The 8,923-nt window shown below is 44.1% G+C and overlaps 1 protein-coding gene across 1 annotated transcript; it reads left to right on the top strand.

Annotated features, from left to right (window-relative positions):
• The first annotated feature begins 620 nt into the window (after positions 1 to 620).
• LOC123078668 (uncharacterized) lies at positions 621 to 1,826 on the top strand. The gene is made up of 3 exons (XM_044501257.1): positions 621 to 1,128; positions 1,236 to 1,288; positions 1,377 to 1,826. Exons 1-3 carry the CDS (start codon positions 621 to 623, stop codon positions 1,467 to 1,469), a joined length of 654 nt encoding a protein of 217 aa, XP_044357192.1. The 3' UTR covers positions 1,470 to 1,826.
• Positions 1,827 to 8,923: the final 7,097 nt, after the last annotated feature.

The raw sequence follows: 8,923 nt of genomic DNA on the forward strand, positions 1-8,923 counted from the left end.
CGAAATCGGAGAGTGGGAAGCTAGTATTGTCATGGTCATCCATGTTTGAGTGTGAGAAATATGTGGGCTGGGCAGCCCTATTTATAGCAAAAAATTGGTCATTTTTCGGACAAATTTGACCCTCTAACGATCAAATTTTCAAATATATGAATTTTCTTACACAAATATCCAAACCATATCCTAAACCACTCTAAACCAACCCTAACCTCCCTCTAAACCCCTCCCAACGGCCGAGCGAACCCCCCCGCTCCCCCATCGATCGAGGAGACGAGGAGTCGAGGACTGCGCCTCTGATGCCGGCCGGCCCCCCCGCTGTCCCCGTCCCAGGCCGCCAGGCGCGCGTTGGCCCGACAGGATCACAGCCCCGCTCCCCCAACGATCGAGGCAGGCCAATCGTGCCGTGCCGCCGGGCTGCGTGCCGTGCCGTGCCACGGGCCGGCCCGCTAGAATTCGTGCCGTGCCGTGCTGGCACGCGGGCTGAGGGTCGCGGCCCAGGCACGGCCCAGTGCGTGCCTCGTGCCTGGCACGGCACGATTAGCCCGTGCCGGGCCGTGCTGCCGGGCGTGCCGTGCCGCCGTGCTGCCGGGCCGGCCCGCTAATCGGCCCGTTTGGCCAGATATATGGGTAACCCTGCCGTCGAAAGCCTCTCGGCCCAATCCAATCGCCCGCACTCCACAACCCTCCCTCCCTCCTCGATCTCTCTCCCTCAGCCACCACAAACCCTAGGTCCTCCCCTTCTGCCCTGCTATCCACCGCGCCGCCTCCTCCTCCCCTTCACCATTCCCTCCAGCGGCAGGCACAGGGAGACGACGGCGGCGCTCGATTTGATCCGCCCCGCTCCCCTCCCTCTCCACTATGCCTCGGCCTCGGCCGCCCCGTGCTCTGCCGGCGCCCGTCGGCCTCGATCCGGCCTCGGCAGGAGGAGCTCGCCCTCGAGACAGGAGGAGGGGAGCAGCAGGATACAGGAGCATGGCCTTCTTCTCGCGCTGCAGCCGCCGGCCTTGTCCTGCTCGAGGAGGAGGAGGAGCAGGAGGGGCGCACCCAGCCACCAAGGTAGCCGTCGTCGAGGGCTTCTTACACCTGAACCTCGATCTCCACGGTGCTGGCGTCCAGCAACTCGAGTTCAAGGTGCCCCCCTCCCCTCTCCCCCCTCTCCGTTTGGTTCTTTTCGGCAGCCGTGGATGTGGTTTCCCCCTCAACCCTCCCTGTTTTCTTTGTTTTGTTGGTGGATGCAGGGAAGGAGAGGATGATGACGCCCAGACATGGAGAGGAACAACAGCAGCTCAAGGTCTTTTCTCCTCCACGCCTCCCTATGCCCCTCTCTCGTTTCTATGTGCTGTTTTGTTCAAGGTTTGCTGTTTTGTTTGCTCCTACAGATGCTAATGTGGCTGCCATATCTGTGCCAAGCAGTGCCTGCTTATAATGTGGTGAAGCTACAGGAAAGAGGGAGGAAGCCGGCGACAGGGTGAAGGAGCAGGCCGGCCCTCATGGAGGCAGCGCTACCAGCCAGCTAGGGAGGCGGTCCGGCTCGCCTCTGCTATGCCGTGAGCGGCGGCGCTACCTCTGCCTCCAGCCTCACCTCCTCTGCCAACCATGGGAAAATTTAGGGGAGACCCAAGGCGAGCTTCCCCTCTGTTGCATGCACTCCTGATCTCTAAAGATTTCTGTAGCCTAAATGCCTATGTACCATGTAAGCAAGCCTAACCTAATGCACACCATCAGCTTGATGAATTACCAAATGGTTTGTTTTTGTTGCCATATAGACCGTTGACGGGTGTGCAAGAGCCCTTCTAATTGGTGCTCTATGTGTGTTTTCTTTTCTTTTGTTGCAGAATAATAATTCAAGCGGATGGCCAATGCGCCTTGGTGTTTAGCGGTATGATGGTCGGTGAAAGTGTGTTATATATATATTGCAAGGTGATGGGCTGCTGACTTTTGTTGTCCACTTCTGCTGATTTCTACCCACTTCTGCTTAATTTGATATCTGTTGTATAAGTAATGCACTAATATACAATACATAAAAAATGACCCGTGTTATATTTCAAAAGTATGGTTTTGCTATGCGTTGCTTGGAATCATTAGTGTTCGTTATTTTTGTTCAGATTTGTTGTGTATGCATGGTAGACCTTTCTAGGTTCTACTTTCTTATTCTTCAGCCATAATTCAGTTCATGATAGTTGCTGCTGTACCAAAGTGCAGACATTAAAATATTTTAGAACAGAACAATTAGATGCTTTGAGTCGTTCAAAACTGAAGGGAGCACCGAGGTATCACATTTGTAAAATCATGCATATGCAGGAGCTCAGCAGTCTACCGACCTAAATTTCTCCCCAACTTATGTCTTTTTATTCAGTCCAGAATTTTAGGTTTCCTTGGTCACCACGGCCTCCTCTCTACTTGGCTCTCCTCTATCTTGTTTCTCTATAAAAAAATGGAAACTACCATGAGAGATAAATGCCAACTGAAAGTTAAATTCAGTTAGAACTAGCTTTTTGCACGTGTGTTCTTGATTCTTCATGTACGACCACATAGTAGGGACGCAACAAATATTTGTTAGCTAGGTTGCTTGCCTAATGAAGCTCCCATGTGGACCATGTACTGCTCTGTGTTATTGGAATTTGTTTGTAGTGTTCGCTCAGGCTAAAGAAATTCATGTCATTTTCCTCCATTTATTTCCTTTTATACATAAGTGCTACCTTTGGCAATTGCTCTGTCCAGCCTATTAATCACCGAGAAAGATTTTGATGCAATCTGCTGAATAAGCTCACATTGTTGATTGCAGGATCGTAAGATGCTTTTACACATGATTGTGTGATGCTCAGAGACATTTTGCACAGTAGAAACTTCTTGTGAAGCTTGATTTTATTCAGGTGCCTAACTGACTACCACTTCCTCGGCGTTTGTGCTTACCAGCATGTCGTACACTTCTTGTGAAGCTCGTTGTTTCATGTGCCTAACTGACTGCTGCTTTCTGTATTCATGCTTATTTGCATCCAGATGTTGATTTTGGGCTGAAAGATTATTTCAAGCTTAGAATCTTTTAAATGCCCTTATTGACATGATTTTTATGATAAACTTCCAAAATATTCATTTAACATTGCTATTTTTCTTTTCAGAGCCATATGATTTTTTTATAGAAACATGTGCAGAGTAAAATGGACACATCTTCTGGTACATCTGAGGTATAGAATCGGCAATCTTCATTGAATGTTGTAACATATTTACAACTAGATTCAATTTTAAATCATAAATAGAAGTTGTTTAAGTTTCGGATAGTTATATGATGTGCCATGTGCATGCTTTATAGTTACCTTGCAAGTGTCGTGATGTTGCATAGATATTTCTTTATCTATATGAATGTTGGACCCTACGTGATTGATCTTATTTTGTTCCTATGTGAGAACTAGCTCTCCTTTAGTAGTGTAGTACTTCTATACTAAACTGAACCGGGAATGGTTTGATTGTGCTCTGTAGGACAGTGTGATTTCTTTTCATAGAATGTTGTCATCTATATCTTGCTGAAGTACAGAACTATTGGTCAGTTAATTCTCTCACTCATCAATTTACAAATTCAGTACTCCCTCTGTAAACAAATATAAGAGTGTTTAGATCACTATTTTAGTGATCTAAACGCTCTTATATTAATTTACGGAGGGAGTATTTTATTTCACATGGGGCTTGGCTGGTTTACGTTTAATTCATGCATCATATATGGTTGTTTAGTTCAGACTTGTGCATGTGCATGCATTGGAATTGATTTAACAAAGATATAGCATGATTCTGTACATAAAAATAGTATGAGTATGCATGATCTATGAATAAATGCTCGGATATAGTTAGTCGTGAGATAGTAGGAGTATCATGAGCTTACAACCTCTGGATATCGTTAATACTTAAATGGCCTGTAGTTGTTCAAAAATCTGGAATGTCTTTCGAGAACTGTTGATCAGTGTGGCTATAAGTATTTCTCAGAGTTTTGGTTGCATGGATGTACATTAGAGTAGCAGAGGTTCTTATTTTACTTTGTCCAAAAGAGGGGCTTTTACTTATTTTTGTTCACAATTTTTATCTAACTTTCTATCAGCACCGACGACCACAATGGGATGGATCAAACAGCCAAGACTCAGAGTGTGGTCGGGCAGCGCCATGGGGCAGATCTGTGCGGCGCAAGGGGCGGCAGATGCGAAACTGAAGCTTCCCCGAACTTCGGAGCAGTCAATCGAGCAGATGGACACGACGGTATGTAATTCGTCATATTTAGAACAGCTAGGAAAAGTGGAAAGTGTTTTTTCTAACCTAAGTGAAAAGTGGTTGGTTACTTCTGAAATGGAAATTAGTAAAATCATCAGAAAAAATAGTAACTCTTCAGCTTAAAAATTGTAGCAATATTAGTGTTGGTCGGTGGAAAATTGTGAAGTTCAGTCCCCAAGCCCTGAATCATAAACCTGATTAGAGTTCCTGTCATATTTAGAATAGCTCGGAAGTTATGGATTCATCGTGCTATTTCTGATTTTTTTGGTTTCGTTCAACAGCGAACCCAGAAGGGGGAGGCTCCTGAATAATTCATAGGACAGCAGCTGAATAATTGGAAGAATCATTTTGTACACACAAGATAGTACTGACAACATAATGCTCAGTCATTTTTGAATTAGGTTCAGATAGGTATGGCTTATGGGTCTTGTACTGATAGTACTGACAATGTTGATTAATCCTTCGATGGAACTTGTGAGCAGCTTTGGCCATATGGTTTGATGTGCTTAAATAATCAATATATGATAGTACTGTGTATAGTATCAGCTGCACTGAAGATATAAATTCTGTTTTGTGCAAGCAGAGTGAGGATTGGTGCTACCGCCCCTGGTAGGAGCCCAATGTCCTAATCGAACTACTGTCATGGAGAGGGCAATACGTGGATTTGCTTCAGATATTGGAGATAACGCCATTGTGCCGAAGCTCGGAACAATCTTCGATACATTAGGTGAAGCATACGATTTTTACAATCTGTATTTATGGGAGAAAGGATTTGGCATTCGATATGGTAAAAGCTGTCTGAATGTCGAGAGGATGGTATGTGAATCTGGTTTCAATTCTTTCTTTATGAGCTGGTTGTTTCACTAACATGTTCATCATCTCATTTGTCGTTAAATTGTGGTTGTAGTGGAAATCTATTGTGGATAATACTGGTCTTGCCGGCGTTAGTGCCCTACTCTGATAAGGCTGCTGCAGTCTGAACCATTCATTGTATCGCACGTATGTGCAGACGAACACTGACGATCGCACAAGCACATCAACGTGTACAGCAGGGATTTGATGAAGAATTTGAGGCAGAACAATGTGAACCTTGCTAAAGTGCACAACATTAGGCAGTTTCCTTGGGTCGATGGAGAATGTGCCTTTCACAAAAAGAGCTTCAAGGAGCTTGTGTGGCAAAATAAGCCGCGAGCAACCGGCTGATGATGTTAGTTAAACGATGGAGGTGTTTGCGGAGCTTGGTTCAAAGGATCCTCACTTCACATATCATGTGCAGGCCGATAAGGAGGGAAGGATAAACGCACTCATGTGGGCAAATGGGGACAGTAGGCTGGTGCAAAAAAGACTGTAGCTTATTCTCAAATTTTCTGTCTCTAATACTGAATTTGGTGTGTACCGATAAATCATGTAGCGTGTGAGATCCATCATGCAGTTTAACTGCTAATCCCAATTATGTTATGCATGCCCTGAAGCTGATGAATTTGTGTTCTCCTATACTGAAATGTCAAATTGATTGTGTGTATGATTGGATACTTCTGCAGAAAGTACATTGAACGTGTGAGCATTATGTAGATGGAATTGTACTGAATCAAGTAGCACTGTTTTGAGCTGTAGTTTGGACGTGAACTCCGTTGCATCCAGGATGCATATTAGTCAGAATATGCCCTAGTACAGAATCTCATAGATGATGGAGCTGTAGTTTTGAGTTGTAGTCAGATTCTGTACTGAAGTATAGATAAGCTGCATCAAGTCAGGCCTGAAGCAGTTATCCCCTGCCTGATCACACTACTTATTCAAAATCCATCCATCTTGCTATCTTGGTGCAAAGCAGGGCAAAAATGGCTCCGTTCGTCTTCTCCGAGCCTGAATCGGCGATTACACAATCGCATGCACTGTACACACTATTTTGAAAGTTGCCTGTATTGGGGGCCGGTGACGATCTCGGTGGCCTGAGATTTAGGCAATATAGAGGAAGGGGGAAGGTGTCGAGGTGTACCAGAGAAGATTGGTAGCTGCAACGGTGCGCGCGGAATAAATGTTCTGACAAGACGCCATCAGTATAGAATCTTGAAGATGATGGATCGTATTGTTTCCTTCCTCCTGAGCCGCATGCGACCTGACTGACACCGTAACTTTTGGTATGGCAAGGATAACTAGACCACAGGGCGCTCGCGCTCACAACAACACTTTCGTGTTATATTCTGCTTTTGTCAGTTTACTGGTTCATATTAATTTCCTCGAGCTTATTTTCACATCTCGTCATATTTACACCTCTCCGCCGACTGCCACCTATCATGGAGGGAGATGGCTTGCCCAGGCCGTCAACACCCATCGACAACTTCCGGCAGGCGCCATCCCGTTCTTCCTCCCCTTACTCTGATGCGTTCATGGCCAAAATCATTAGCAGGAGCAAGAAGGTTAAGCACCAATTATGGTTAAAGCTTTGTCTCTTTTGTGTACTATGCACGATTGATTTGATTTTGCGGGTCAGCTTACAAATTCAAGTAATACGACTATTGCAATGCATCTTACTACGTGTGTATTTATTTGCATTGATATTTTCTCCTCCTTAGGCTCCAAATCGTTTGTGGGTCATAAATTATTGTGCATTATTGATGATTAATTTGCAATTTAAATGACAACAGGGCTGGGTTTTATAAGTGCAATGGCTTGAAATGTGACCTTCCAGTCAAGAAATTTCCTCAGCGAGAAGCTTATGTGAAGAATGATGTAATTAAGTTAGTAATTTACAGTTCTCTTTGATAATTGTAACTGAATTGTCAATGGCCACTTCTCTCGAATAATGAGTTACTCCCTCAATTTTACAATAGAGCTAATTTGTCAAAATTGTGTTTTTTAATGTTTGTGGTCTTCTCTTTTCTTTATCTTGATTTGTATTGTATATGCTACTCGCATATTTGAACATGCATAGGGCCTATCAGTCTTTAACCCTGACTATAAAAATCCATCGATAGAAGCTGGGGAGGGCCGAGATGAACATCCGGCTCCCTGGGTCTAAGCCATCGAGATGGTGAGACAACGTTTCCATGTCATCTACTCCAGCAGTCAGGCAAGGCATATAAAAACCATGGATCCTTGCTCCCCAGGCCGCAAAATGATCAGAGTGATGTCTACGACCTCCTCTTAGATGTATTAATCTCAATCTCATGTTTGGTTTTCTTCCCTTTTCTCTTCTAATGATGTAATTTCTTTTACTAAGATAACACCATGTTTGTTGTAAAGCCTTATTTGATGTAAGATCCCTTTTCTACTTTGAATGAATTTGCATGTATTTCTTATTTAGTTTAGTTCATCATTCAGAGAAGGTGGAATATTTTTGTCCTTCACAGGTTAAATGAGCATTGCGTAGTCCTTCACCGGTTAAATGAGCATTACGTAAAAGTATGTCTAAGTTCTCTTTCTTCGGGTGCTTCAAGTAAATGAAATTGTTTATTTCGAATTTAGTACCTTTTAATAATAATCATAATGAGAGAGGGGTATGCTTCTCTCTCTCTCTCGGCAAATGTTACTTTAGACAACATGTACTAAGAAATAAAAACTCTGGAAATGTGTTTGAATCACACAAAAAGAGTTCGTAGTTCTTATTCATACTTGAAACACGCGAGGCTCTGCAAATTAAACCATGTTTTTTTCAAGGCGCATATGGATTTAACAGACCACAACTAAACCGACTATATATACATGGCCTGTCCTTAGTAAAGGAAACTATTTTAAACGCGAACATGGCTTTATTTGAAGGTTCTTGCAGTATGAAACTATTTTCATCGACAACATGTCTTTAGCAGGTCTCTGCGCCATTTGGCGCAACAGGTCAACTAGTATTATATAAAGCAACCATCACATACATCAAAGCAACCGATACAAACACACGCCACACACACCCAAGGCAAGATCCACGAATGCTGGACACCGACACACAACCTCAACGACTACCTAGCACCTATAAGATGTGCAAAAAATGAATCCGCTTAGAGTGGATGGAGACCACCAGCACGAGGAGCGATCATCCGGGAAGATGTGCGACGGACACGCTGTACCAAGGACTCAAAGACGATGCCTCCAGGAAGGGCACGACCACGAACATCGTCACCGTCTGATCCGAAGATCAAGTTTTCACCCGGAGTAAGACAGAAGGAGTGGGAGCACCACAATGAAGCGTGCAAAGAGGAACACGACGTCCACGGACGCCGTCACCGTCGACCAGTGCACGCACTAGGTAGGTGATGTACCACGGTGCTTCAACCCCTCTGCTGTAACCCCGGTCCGTCAACCACCCGCAGCCAATTAGAAAGGTCTTGCTTCATCATGAATCTACAGTTAGGTTGGGATATATCAAATTTTTTTGCCTTGGTCAACTGTTGGTCAAAGCAGCAAAAATACTGATGGAATGGGTTAATGAGACGGCCGATCTACGTCAGTTTCGATCTCATATTTCGATCTTGAGATGGGGTGATCTCAACATCTTTTATTTTACCGGATAATTCTTGGAGGGTTTGTGAGTAAGCCCAGGATAATTATGTCGTTTTGTTAAACGATAACCATAGAGATTCAACAATGTAAATTAAACAACCAAACCGATTTATTTTTGAGATTTATTGTGTTAGAAACGTGTTGTTTCATCATGGATCTACACTTAGGTTGGGATATGTCA

The sequence above is a fragment of the Triticum aestivum genome, chromosome 1B, assembly GCF_018294505.1.
Source record: "Triticum aestivum cultivar Chinese Spring chromosome 1B, IWGSC CS RefSeq v2.1, whole genome shotgun sequence".
NCBI classification, from domain to species: Eukaryota; Viridiplantae; Streptophyta; class Magnoliopsida; order Poales; family Poaceae; genus Triticum; species Triticum aestivum.